This window comes from Oncorhynchus keta, chromosome 5 (assembly GCF_023373465.1).
Source record: "Oncorhynchus keta strain PuntledgeMale-10-30-2019 chromosome 5, Oket_V2, whole genome shotgun sequence".
In the NCBI taxonomy this organism is placed as follows: Eukaryota; Metazoa; Chordata; class Actinopteri; order Salmoniformes; family Salmonidae; genus Oncorhynchus; species Oncorhynchus keta.
In genome coordinates this window covers 38,064,791-38,079,430 of record NC_068425.1, presented here as the reverse complement: position 1 = coordinate 38,079,430, position 14,640 = coordinate 38,064,791, and the positions used below count along the sequence as shown (strand labels likewise).

The window sequence follows — 14,640 nt, the reverse complement described above, 5'->3', positions numbered from 1 at the left end:
TACTGACTCCACACACACTGACTCCCCACACACACTGACTTCCACTCCCACACACACTGTCTTCCACATACTGACTGCCACATACTGACTCCCACATACGGACTCCCACATACGGACTCCCCACACACGGACTCCCCACACACACTGACTCCCCACACACTGACTCCACACACACTGACTCCACACACACTGTCTTCCACATACTGACTCCATACACACTGACTCCCACATACTGTCTTCCACATATTGACTCCATACACACTGACTCCCACACACACTGACTCCCACATACTGTCTTCCACATACTGACTCCACACACACTGACTCCACACATACTGACTCCCACACACACTGACTCCCACATACTGACTCCCACACATACTGACTCCACACATACTGACTCCCACACACTCTGACTCCCACATACTGTCTTCCACATACTGACTCCCACATACTGACTCCCACATACTGACTCCACACATACTGACTCCCACATACTGACTCCCCACATACTGACTCCCACACACTGACTCCCACATACTGACTCCACACACACCGACTCCCCACACACTGACTCCACACACACTGACTCCCACATACTGTCTTCCACATACTGACTCCATACACACTGACTCCCACATACTGTCTTCCACATACTGACTCCACACACACTGACTCCACACATACTGACTCCCACACATACTGACTCCACACATACTGACTCCCACACATACTGACTCCCACACACACTGACTCCCACATACTGTCTTCCACATACTGACTCCCACACACACTGACTCCCACATACTGACTCCACACATACTGACTCCACACATACTGACTCCACACATACTGACTCCCACACATACTGACTCCCACACATACTGACTCCCACACATACTGACTCCACACATACTGACTCCCACACACACTGACTCCCACATACTGACTCCACACATACCGACTCCACACATACCGACTCCCCCACATACCGACTCCCCACATACCGACTCCCCACATACTGACTCCCCACATACTGACTCCCACATACTGACTCCACACATACTGACTCCCACACACACTGTCTTCCACATACTGACTCCCACATACTGACTCCCACACATACTGACTCCACACATACTGACTCCCACACACACTGTCTTCCACTCCCACACACACTGTCTTCCACATACTGACTGCCACATACTGACTCCACACATACTGACTGCCACATACTGACTCCCACATACTGACTCCCCACACACTGACTCCCCACACACACTGACTCCCCACACACACTGACTCCCCACACACACTGACTCCCCACACACTGACTCCACACACACTGACTCCACACACACTGTCTTCCACATACTGACTCCCACACACACTGACTCCCACATACTGTCTTCCACATACTGACTCCACACACACTGACTCCACACATACTGACTCCCACACACACTGACTCCCACATACTGACTCCCACACATACTGACTCCACACATACTGACTCCCACATACTGTCTTCCACATACTGACTCCACACACACTGACTCCACACATACTGACTCCCACACACACTGACTCCCACATTCTGACTCCACACATACTGACTCCACACATACGGACTCCACACATACTGACTCCACACATACTGACTCCACACATACTGACTCCACACATACTGACTCCACACATACTGACTCCCCACATACTGACTCCCCACATAGTCAGACATACACATAGACACAACACATAGACACAACACAGACACATAGACACAACACATAGACACATAGACACAACACATAGACACATAGACACAACACATAGACACAACACATAGACACAACACATAGACACAACACATAGACACAACACATAGACACAACACATAGACACAACACATAGACACAACACATAGACATAGACACAACACATAGACACAACACATAGACATAGACACAACACATAGACACAACACATAGACACAACACATGCACGAGTCACACAACAACAACACGTGTCTAGAAGCTGGACAAGACATGTGAGAAGGAAGACAAGACATCAGAGAGAGAGAGAGAGTCTTCTCCGGTCAGAGAAGAGAGGAGAGCACCAGTCACTCAGTGAGTAACTGCTTCCATTGTGCCACCCTGGCAGAGAGAGGGGGGAGAGGGGGGGTTAGATAGAGAGAGAGGGGGGTGGAGAGAGAGGGGGGGTGAGACAGAGAGAGGGGGTAGAGAGAGAGAAGGGGGTAGAGAGAGACAGAGGGGGGGTAGAGACAGAGAGAAGGGGGTAGAGAGAGAGACAGAGAGGGGGGGTAGACAGAGAGAGGGGGGGTAGAGAGAGGGGGGGTAGAGGCAGAGAGAGGGGGGGTGGAGAGAGAAGGGGGTAGAGGCAGAGAGAGAGGGGGGTGGAGAGAGAAGGGGGGTCGAGAGAGGAGACAGCAGAGAGAGGGGGTAGAGAGAGAGAAGGGGGTAGAGAGAGAGAGAGACAGAGAGAGGGGAGTTCCCAGTCTAGAGGAACAGAGTGAGTTCCCAGTCTAGAGAAACAGAGTGGGTTCCCAGTCTAGAGGAACAGAGTGGGTTCCCAGTCTAGAGGAACAGAGTGAGTTCCCAGTCTAGAGGAACAGAGTGAGTTCCCAGTCTAGAGGAACAGAGTGAGTTCCCAGTCTAGAGGAACAGAGTGAGTTCCCAGTCCAGAGAAACAGAGTGAGTTCCCAGTCTAGAGAGGCAGAGTGAGTTCCCAGTATAGAGGAACAGAGTGAGTTCCCAGTCTAGAGAAACAGAGTGAGTTTCCAGTCAAGAGAAACAGAGTGAGTTCCCAGTCTAGAGAAGCAGAGTGAGATCCCAGTCAAGAGAAACAGAGTGAGTTCCCAGTCTAGAGAAGCAGAGTGAGTTCCCAGTCTAGAGGGTAAAACATTGACACGGTGATGAGCAGCCAGACAGACAGAAGGAAAGGAAGACAGAGAGGTGTTGAGCAGAGCTGAAGGACCCGAAGGCTTAAAGACACAGGGGGCTCAGGGGGAGAGAACATGCTCCCCACCTTCACCTCTCAGTGGGCCAAACCTAGTCCCTATGTAAGTGCACTACTTTGGGCCAGAGATCTATGTGGCTAGTCTGGTCAAGCAGTCTGACCTCTTGCACTCACGTTTCTGTCTCACTCCGTCATAATGTGAGCTGGCGAGATCAGGCCGGTTCTACCAGGCCACTATAGCGCAGTGCACTACATAGTGACTAGGATGCCATCTGGGACAGGACCAGGGACACTACCGGGGGCACTACCTGCTGGTGCTCCTCTTTGCTCAGGCTCAGGGCGATCTGGAGCTGTCTCTCTTCATCCATATCCAAGGCAACCGGAGGAGGCGAGGCCGGCTGTAAGGGAGCCAATCGGTGGAGTGGAGGAGGGGAAATACAAATCAGTCGTTGGTGGATAAATAAAAACACTTCCTAACCTGCCTTGATATTCACATTGGTGCGGTTCCAGGTTGTCTTTTTTACAGACGCACTGCGAATCTCAGAAGAACGCTGTATCACATCATGTGGTTGCTGAGATGTGCAAAATATATGACCTGGAACGTCACCATTGTTGATACATTGCATGGAAGGGCAAGCCCTCTTTGACCCTCCCCAAGACAGGGATTGGCGTGTACACCAGAAGAGGTCAGAGGGCGGGATCTCATACCATTGGTCTAAAGAGAGAGGGAGATGGTGCTATTGGTTAGTGGAAACAGAAGGATGCAGCCTTATCCCATCTGTGACGAGAGAAAAGGTGCAGCACAGCAAGCTGCTTGGCTGTTCAGGAACCAGGGTCAAAGTTCATTTAACCCACAGGTCTAAGAGAGTGAGAGAGACAGAGAGACAGAGAGAGAGACAGAGAGACAGAGAGACAGAGAGAGAGAGAGAGAGAGAGAGAGAGAGAGAGAGAGAGAGAGAGAGAGAGAGAGCTTGCAGCAGCAGGAGGTAGAATGGTTTGGTTAGGGTTTAGCATTGCAAAATTCTCGTAACCTTCCTGAAATTCCCTAATATCCCAGAAATCCCAGTTGAAGGATTCCCAGAATCAGGAGGGAGAGAGATCTCCAAACGGGATTTATGGGAAACCTGGGAATTTTGGGGAATGTTTCTGGATTTTTACAACCCTAGTTTAGGGTATGAGGATGCAGGGGGCTCGAGGGGCTACATCTCAGCAGTACCTTCTGAGCGTCCTCCTTGCTGAGGCTCAGGGCGATCTGGAGCTGAGTCTGTTCATCAGTGTCCACCGGGGGAGCAGGCTGGAGTGTTAAAGGGGCTGGTGTTATTAGCAGGGCTGACTGCATTCAAAACACTTCTGCTTTTCATGTGTTTCTAGTCAGGCATCAGGGACACCAGGTGACTCCGGACCATAAATGACAATGATGAGTTAACTAACGGGTAGAAAAGAACACCTGAAATAATTTGTCTCTCGACAGCCAGTAGATCAATAAGCTCTGGGTTAGGAGTTGGACTAACTACTGGAAATTGAAAGTCTGTAAAAGTTGACCAATATTCAGCTTGTAAAGTTAGTCAACGATGAGTTTTTGTGTGTTTTACAAAAGGAGCTAAGATATTGTGGTGTTGAACAAAAGGACCTAAGATATTGTAGTGTTTTACAAAAGGAGCTAAGATATTGTGGTGTTGAACAAAAGGACCTAAGATATTGTAGTGTTGAACAAAAGGAGCTAAGATATTGTAGTGTTGAACAAAAGGACCTAAGATATTGTGGTGTTGAACAAAAGGACCTAAGATATTGTAGTGTTGAACAAAAGGACCTAAGATATTGTAGTGTTGAACAAAAGGACCTAAGATATTGTGGTGTTGAACAAAAGGACCTAAGATATTGTGGTGTTGAACAAAAGGACCTAAGATATTGTGGTGTTGAACAAAAGGACCTAAGATATTGTGGTGTTAAACAAAAGGACCTAAGATATTGTGGTGTTGAACAAAAGGACCTAAGATATTGTGGTGTTGAACAAAAGGACCTAAGATATTGTAGTGTTGAACAAAAGGACCTAAGATATTGTGGTGTTGAACAAAAGGACCTAAGATATTGTGGTGTTGAACAAAAGGACCTAAGATATTGTGGTGTTGAACAAAAGGACCTAAGATATTGTGGTGTTGAACAAAAGGACCTAAGATATTGTAGTGTTGAACAAAAGGACCTAAGATATTGTGGTGTTGAACAAAAAAAGGACCTAAGATATTGTGGTGTTGAACAAAAGGACCTAAGATATTGTGGTGTTGAACAAAAGGACCTAAGATATTGTGGTGTTGAACAAAAGGACCTAAGATATTGTGGTGTTGAACAAAAGGACCTAAGATATTGTGGTGTTGAACAAAAGGAGCTAAGATATTGTGGTGTTGAACAAAAGGAGCTAAGATATTGTGGTGTTGAACAAAAGGAGCTAAGATATTGTGGTGTTGAACAAAAGGAGCTAAGATATTGTGGTGTTGAACAAAAGGAGCTAAGATATTGTGGTGTTGAACAAAAGGAGCTAAGATATTGTAGTGTTGAACAAAAGGAGCTAAGATATTGTGTGTGTTTTATAAAAGGAGCTAAGTGTTTTTCAGTCCCAGGCCTCGGTGCAGAATGCACCATCTAACAACACAGAGACACAGAGGCCATTCAGTGCCATCAATACCAGGATAGCTAACAGTGGATCAATACCAGGCTAGCTAACAGTGGATCAATACCAGGATAGCTAACAGTGGATCAATACCAGGATAGCTAACAGTGGATCAATACCAGGATAGCTAACAGTGGATCAATACCAGGATAGCTAACAGTGGATCAATACCAGGCTAGCTAACAGTGGATCAATACCAGGAGGCTAGCTAACAGTGGATCAATACCAGGAGGCTAGCTAACAGTGGATCAATACCAGGATAGCTAACAGTGGATCAATACCAGGATAGCTAACAGTGGATCAATACCAGGAGGCTAGCTAACAGTGGATCAATACCAGGATAGCTAACAGTGGATCAATACCAGGATAGCTAACAGTGGATCAATACCAGGATAGCTAACAGTGGATCAATACCAGGATAGCTAACAGTGGATCAATACCAGGCTAGCTAACAGTGGATCAATACCAGGCTAGCTAACAGTGGATCAATACCAGGCTAGCTAACAGTGGATCAATACCAGGATAGCTAACAGTGGATCAATACCAGGCTAGCTAACAGTGGATCAATACCAGGATAGCTAACAGTGGATCAATACCAGGCTAGCTAACAGTGGATCAATACCAGGATAGCTAACAGTGGATCAATACCAGGCTAGCTAACAGTGGATCAATACCAGGCTAGCTAACAGTAGATCAATACCAGGCTAGCTAACAGTGGATCAATACCAGGATAGCTAACAGTGCCATCAATTCCAGGCTAGCTAACAGTGGATCAATACCAGGATAGCTAACAGTGCCATCAATTCCAGGCTAGCTAACAGTGGATCAATACCAGGATAGCTAATAGTGCCATCAATTCCAGGCTGGCTAACAGTGGATCGATACCAGGCTAGCTAACAGTGCCATCAATATCAGGCTAGCTAACAGTGGATCAATAGCTCCACCCTGTCCAGTCCAGTCGCTCATTCACTCTGCACAGCTGCCGGCGGTTCACTCTGCAGCATCGCACTCTGTAATTGGCCAGATCGGCGGCCAACTCTGAGTATTAGTGTCTTTGATTGGCCAGGTGTTATAGATCGCATCACAAGGAGAGAGGGGTGATATTGGTTTCTATTTAAGGCTCAGTGAAATGGATGACACTTAGAGGACAGAGAGAGAGAGAGAGAGAGAGAGAGAGAGAGAGAGAGAGAGAGAGAGAGAGAGAGAGAGAGAGAGAGAGAGAGAGAGAGAGAGAGAGAGAGATTTGAGCTCTGCAGGGGAGTGTGTATGAGTGGGAGGGAGGCAGCCACATTCATAACATTCTCACACTGCATGTAGTCAGAGTGTGTCAGTGCCACTTGTTCAGTGTGTGTGTGTGTGTGTGTGTGTGTGTGTGTGTGTGTGTGTGTGTGTGTGTGTGTGTGTGTGTGTGTGTGTGTGTGTGTGTGTGTGTGTGTGTGTGTGTGTGTGTGTGTACTGTGTGAATGTGTGTGTGTGTGTTACCTTTTCACTCTCCTCTCGGCTCATGGCCAGAGCCAGCTGCAGTTGTAGCTCCTCCTCCCCGCTGGTCTGTGGGCGGGCCTGTTCCATGTCTGATGCGGCACGGCGAGGAGAGGAAGAGGTGGCTGGGAGGAGGAAGAGGAGGAAAGAGGGAGGGAGTGGAGAAAGAGAGAGAGAGAGAGAAAGAGGAGGGAGGTGGCAGAGGAGATGTAGAGAGAAAGAGAGGGAGGGAGAAAGAGATTGAGAGGGAGAGGTGGGGGAGAGAGGGAGAGAAAGAGGGGCAGGTGGCAGAGGAGAGAGAGAGAGTGTGTGATTTTTAAGAGCAGAGTTTTAGTGGAGAGAGCTGGGTTTGCATGTTAAGTCTGCTGTCCAACCACTGTGTGTTGTGTTATTCCAGCAGGCCTGTGTTGGCATGGCATGCTCTGCCTTGGTCTGCAAGGCCGCACCCCAAATGGCCCCCTATTGTCTATTTAGTGCACTACTTTTGACTATGGACCCTGGTCCTAAGTAGTGCACTATATAGGGAATAGGGGGGCATTAGGGACGGATCCTAGCTGCTGCTCTCTGCCTCCTGCACTAGGAACAATGGTGGCTTTTGTGGAGTAGGTAAAGGAGGTATTTTTTCATTTTAATTTGATTTTACCTTTAACTTGGCAAGTCAGTTAAGAACAAATTCTTATTTTCAATGATGGCCTAGTAACAGTGTGTTAACTGCCTTGTTCAGGGGCAGAACAACAGATGTTTTACCTTGTCAGCTCGGGGATTCGATCTTGCAACCTTTCAGTTACTAGTCCAACGCTCCAACCACTAGGCTAGCTGCGCCCCCCTAACCCTAACCCCCCCAAGTAAAGGAGGTAGAGGGGGTAGATGAGTAGAGGGTCGAGGGGGTAGAAGGTGTACTGGGAGTGGAGGAGTAGGTGGGTAGTGAGGGTGGAGGGGTAGTGGAGGTAGATATGTAGAGGGGATAGATGGGTAGGGGGGTAGAGGAGGTGGCAGGGGCAGAGGAGTAGATGGGTTGTGAAGGTAGAGCGGTAATGGAGGTGGATAAGTAGAGGGGTAGTGGGGGTCATGGCTGTAAGGGGGGGGGGTCATGGCTGTAAGGGGAGGGGAGGTCATGGCTGTAAGGCGGGGGTGGGGTCATGGCTGTAAGGGGAGGGGAGGTCATGGCTGTAAGGGGGGGGGGTCATGGCTGTAAGGCGGGGGTGGGGTCATGGCTGTAAGGGGAGGGGAGGTCATGGATGTAAGGCGGGGGGTGGGGTCATGGCTGTAAGGGGAGGGGAGGTCATGGCTGTAAGGCGGGGTGGGGTCATGACTGTAAGGGGGTGGGGTCATGGCTGTAAGGGGGTGGGGTCATGGCTGTAAGGGGGTGGGGTCATGGCTGTAAGGGAGGGGGCTGTGGAGGGAAGGAGGGGGGCAGTACTGTATATACGTCCCAAATGGCACCCTATTCCCGATGTAGTGCACTACTTTTCACCAGAGCCCCTATAAAAGGCAATAATAGTGTGATTTGGAACGAGGCCATTGGCACGGTCCAGTCGATCTCTGATGAACCCCAATCACTTCCAGTACACCGCCTCTCAATGTGGCCTGCCTGGGCTGGACTGTCGTCTGGCTGGGCCCTGGGTTCAAATACTATTCCATATCTTCTCAAATAGTGCAAGCGTTTGCTTTAACCTGCCTGCAGTGCCAGGTGGGCGGGATCTCTTCTATGGGTTCCGTTACGCCAGACAAGCTCAATCAAAGCACAGACAAAGTAGTTTGAAATTATTTCAAATTGTATTTGAACCCAGGTCTGTCTGGGAATGGGACAGGGAGCTACTGCCACAGTGCCAGGCCAACTCTCTGACCCCCCCCCACTCAACCACCCAGCCCCCATCCATCAGGTCCATCTAAAACTGCAACGACAGACAGGACAGACAGACTCAGATCATCAATCCAGGACACATAGTATGTCCTCCACCGTCATTGACCAGACTATCCTTCTGTTACAGTGCTGAAATGGAGCAGGAATCAGGCCAGAGTGACTGATGCATATTATGGGATATGTCAATATGGACGTAGTCTGAATCATTACACAGTAATTATCTTCAAAGTATGTAGTAGCATAAAAAGTATGTAGTAGCATAAAAAGTATGTAGTAGTATAAAAAGTATGTCAGTAGTATAAAAAGTATGTAGTAGTATAAAAAGTATGTAGTAGTAGAAAAAGTATGTAGTAGTATAAAAAGTATGTAGTAGTAGAAAAAGTATGTCAGTAGTATAAAAAGTATGTCAGTAGTATAAAAAAAAATAAGTGTGTGTGTGGGGGGGGATCTTTGGAGGGAGTTGAAAGTCTGTGTAGCCCTTCAACAGCCCCAAAACATCACTGCATGATTCAATATGTGTTATTTCCTAGGTTATGACGTCTTCACTATTATTCTACAACGTAGAAAATAGTAAAAATAAAGAAAACCCCTTGAATGAGTAGGTGTGTCCAAGCTTCTGACTGGTACTGTATATATACACTACCGTTCAAAAGTTTGGGGTCACTTAGACATGTCCATGTTTTTTAAAGAAAGCTAATTTTGTCAATTAAAATAACATTAAATTGATCAGAAATAGTGTAAACATTTTTAAAGTTGTAAATGATTATTGTAGATGGAAATGGCAGATTTTTTATGGAATATCTACATAGGTGTACAGACTACAGAGGCCCATTATCAGCAACCATCACTCCTGTCTTCCAATGGCACGTTGTGTTAGCTAATCCAAGTTTAGCATTTTAAAAGGCTAGTTGATCATTAGAAAACCCTTTTGCAATTATGTTAGCACAACTGAAAACTATTGTTCTGATTAAAGAAGCAATAAAACTGGCCTTCTTTAGACTAGTTGAATATCTGGAGCATCAGCATTTGTGGGTTCGATTACAGGCTCAAAATGGCCAGAAACAAAGACTTTCTTCCTAAACTCGTCAGTCTATTCTTGTTCTGAGAATAGAAGGCTATTCCATGCAAGAAATTTGCAAGAAACTGAAGATCTCGTACAACGCTGTGTACTACTCCCTTCACAGAACAGCGCAAACTGGCTCTAACCAGAATAGAAAGAGGAGTGGGAGGCCCCAGTGCACAACTGAGCAAGAGGACAAGTACATTCGAGTTTCTAGTTTGAGAAACAGATTGGACAAGTCCTCAAATGGCAGCTTCATTAGTACCCACAAAACACCAGTCTCAAAGTCAACAGTGAAGAGGCGACTCCGGGATGCTGGCCTTCTAGGCAGAGTTCCTCTGTCCAGTGTCTGTGTTCTTTTGCCCATCTTAATCTTTTCTTTTTATTGGCCAGTTTGAGATATGGCTTTTTCTTTGCAACTCTGCCTAGAAGGCCACCATCCCGGAGTCACCTCTTCACTGTTGACTTTGAGACTGGTGTGTGTGTGGGAAAATCAAACATGCCACAGACACCAGAAGTATAACATTAACACAGTGTGACTAACTGAAACCATGCTCACGCTACTTAGCTTCCCACACACAACCTTTACTCAGCTGGTGCACAGACTGCACTCAGCTGGTGCAGAGGCTGCACACAGCTGGTGATGAGACCACACACATTATATTACACTGGCAACTGGCTTTGTTCTCTGCACCATCCTTCTGTACTATCCAACAACTCCACCACATCCTACTGTATCATACTACTACTGTACTATCTAACAACTCCACCACATCCTACTGTACTATCTAACAACTCCACCACATCCTACCGTATCATAATACTACTGTACTATCCAACAACTCCACCACATCCTACTGTATCATACTACTACTGTACTATCTAACAACTCCACCACATCCTACTGTATCATATTACTACTGTACTATCTAACAACTCCACCACATCCTACTGTATCATACTACTACTGTACTATCTAACAACTCCACCACATCCTACTGTATCATATTACTACTGTACTATCTAACAACTCCACCACATCCTACTGTACTATCTAACAACTCCACCACATCCTACTGTATCATAATACTACTGTACTATCTAACAACTCCACCACATCCTACTGTATCATATACTACTGTACTATCTAACAACTCCACCACATCCTACTGTATCATATTACTACTGTACTATCTAACAACTCCACCACATCCTACTGTACTATCTAACAACTCCACCACATCCCACTGTATCATAAAACTGCTGTACTAACACCTGCACCACATCCTACTGTATCATAAAACGACTGTACTAACACCTGCACCACATCCTACTGTATCATAAAACTACTGTACTAACACCTACACCACATCCTACTGTATCATATTACTACTGTACTATCTAACAACTCCACCACATCCTACTGTATCATACTACTACTGTACTATCTAACAACTCCACCACATCCTACTGTATCATACTACTACTGTACTATCTAACAACTCCACCACATCCTACTGTATCATAATACTACTGTACTATCCAACAACTCCACCACATCCTACTGTATCATACTACTACTGTACTATCTAACAACTCCACCACATCCTACTGTATCATAATACTACTGTACTATCTAACAACTCCACCACATCCTACTGTATCATAATACTACTGTACTATCTAACAACTCCACCACATCCTACTGTATCATAATACTACTGTACTATCTAACAACTCCACCACATCCTACTGTATCATAATACTACTATCTAACAACTCCACCACATCCTACTGTATCATAATACTACTGTACTATCTAACAACTCCACCACATCCTACTGTATCATAATACTACTGTACTATCCAACAACTCCACCACATCCTACTGTACTATCTAACAACTCCACCACATCCTACTGTATCATAATACTGCTATCTAACAACTCCACCACATCCTATTGTATCATAATACTACTGTACTATCTAACAACTCCACCACATCCTACTGTATGATAATACTACTGTACTATCCAGCAACTCCACCACATCCTACTGTACTATCTAACAACTCCACCACATCCTACTGTATCATAATACTACTGTACTATCCAACAACTCCACCACATCCTACTGTATCATACTACTACTGTACTATCTAACAACTCCACCACATCCTACTGTATCATAATACTACTGCACTATCCAACAACTCCCCCACATCCTACTGTATCATAAAACTGCTGTACTAACACCTGCACCACATCCTACTGTATCATAAAACGACTGTACTAACACCTACACCACATCCTACTGTATCATAAAACTACTGTACTAACACCTACACCACATCCTACTGTATCATAAAACTACTGTACTAACACCTACACCACATCCTACTGTATCATAAAACTACTGTACTAACACCTGCACCACATCCTACTGTATCATAAAACGACTGTACTAACACCTACACCACATCCTATTGTATCATAAAACTACTGTACTAACACCTACACCACATCCTACTGTATCATAAAACTACTGTACTAACACCTACACCACATCCTACTGTATCATAATACTACTGTACTATCTAACAACTCCACCACATCCTACTGTATCATAATACTACTATCTAACAACTCAAACTCAATGTGTTCAACTCAAATCGTTGGCCTTAGTCAACTTTTAATGGCTATAATATAATATATAATATATATAACTATAATATATATATAACTGTCAAATCTAGAATTTGCTTGACATAAACCATTCAAAGGCACTTAAATATTTTGTCTTGCCCATTTACCCTCGGAATGGCATACATACATACAGTACTCAATTGTCTCAAGGCTTAAAATCGATGTCATGGAAATAAATAGCAGGTGTTCTGAATGTTTTGTACACTCAGTGTATGTTTATTAAAATAATATGTCTTGGATCAATTGAATAAACAGGTAATACATGATGCCCAGTCCCAGCTAGCTAAACGTGGCTACCACAGCTAGCTAACAGCCATGTATGTATATACATGATGCCCAGTCCCAGCTAGCTACAGCCACAGCCATGTATAACACATGATGCCCAGTCCCAGCTAGCTAAACGTGACTACCACAGCCATGTAGCTAGCTAAACGTGACTACCACAGCCACAATACATGATGCAGTCCCAGCTGATGCCATGATGCCCAGTCCCAGCTAGTGACTACCACAGCCATGTATAATACATGATGCCCAGTCCCAGCTAACAGCGTGTATAATATATGATGCCCAGTCCCAGCTAGCTAAACGTGACGACCACAGCCATGTATAATATATGATGCCCAGTCCCAGCTAGCTAAACGTGGCTACCACAGCCATGTATAATATATGATGCCCAGTCCCAGCTAGCTAAACGTGACGACCACAGCCATGTATAATATATGATGCCCAGTCCCAGCTAGCTAAACGTGGCTACCACAGCCATGTATAATATATGATGCCCAGTCCCAGCTAGCTAAACGTGACTACCACAGCCATGTACTGATGCCCAGTCCCAGCTAGCTAAACATGGCTACCACAGCCATGTATAATACATGATGCCCAGTCCCAGCTAGCTAAACGTGGCTACGCCATGTATAATACATGACCACAGCCCAGCTAGCATGGCTATAATAGCCATGATAATACATGATGCCCAGTCCCAGCTAGCTAAACGTGACTACCACAGCCATGTATAATACATGATGCCCAGTCCCAGCTAGCTAAACGTGGCTACCACAGCCATGTATAATACATGATGCCCAGTCCCAGCTAGCTAAACGTGACTACCACAGCCATAGCTAAACATGATGCCCAGTCCCAGCTAGCACAGCCATGTATAATACATGATGCCCAGTCCCAGCTAGCTAAACGTGACTACCACAGCCATGTATAAACATGATGCCCACCCAGCCATGCTATAATACTGCCCAGTCCCAGCTAGTAAACGTGGCTACCACAGCCATGTATAATACATGATGCCCAGTCCCAGCTAGCTAAACGTGACTACCACAGCCATGTATAATACATGATGCCCAGCTAAACCCAGCTAGCTGGCTACCACAGCCATGTATAATGATGCCCAGTCCCAGCTATGATGCCCAGTCCCAGCTAGCTAAACGTGGCTACCACAGCCATGTATAATACATGATGCCCAGTCCCAGCTAGCTAAACCCAGTCCCAGCTGCTAAACGCTACCACAGCCATGTATAATACATGATGCAGCCATGTCCCAGCTATACAGACTACCAGATCCATGATGCCCAGTCCCAGCTAGCTAAACGTGGCCATGTATAATACATGACGCCCAGTCCCAGCTAAAATAATACATGATGTCCCAGCTAGACTACCACAGCCATGTAGATGCCCAGTCCCAGCTAGCTAAACGTGTGTTTCCCCAGCCCCATTCTTTGTGTTTGCTGTTCAGCTGGCTAAACGTGAACAGAGAACAGGAGAATGTTAGCCATGAATGTTCCCAGCTAGCTAAACGTGACTCAGCTATAGAGTATAATACATGATGCCCATTCCCAGCTCTAAACGTGGCTACCACAGCCATGTATAATACATGATG

The 14,640-nt window shown here is 45.9% G+C and overlaps 1 protein-coding gene across 2 annotated transcripts in view; it reads right to left on the bottom strand.

The window, feature by feature from the left end:
* Positions 1-14,640, bottom strand: part of epn3a (epsin 3a) — a 70,507-nt gene that overhangs the window by 19,079 nt on the left and 36,788 nt on the right. Inside the window, exons 7-9 of one of the 2 annotated variants that reach the window (XM_052519847.1) lie at positions 7,127-7,248; positions 4,196-4,273; positions 3,288-3,377 (exon numbers count right to left, since the gene is read on the bottom strand). In XM_052519847.1, coding sequence (XP_052375807.1) covers positions 3,288-3,377; positions 4,196-4,273; positions 7,127-7,248 — 290 coding nt within the window. The remainder of the gene's footprint in view (positions 1-3,287; positions 3,378-4,195; positions 4,274-7,126; positions 7,249-14,640) is intronic. The other variant, XM_052519848.1, reaches the window with a different exon arrangement.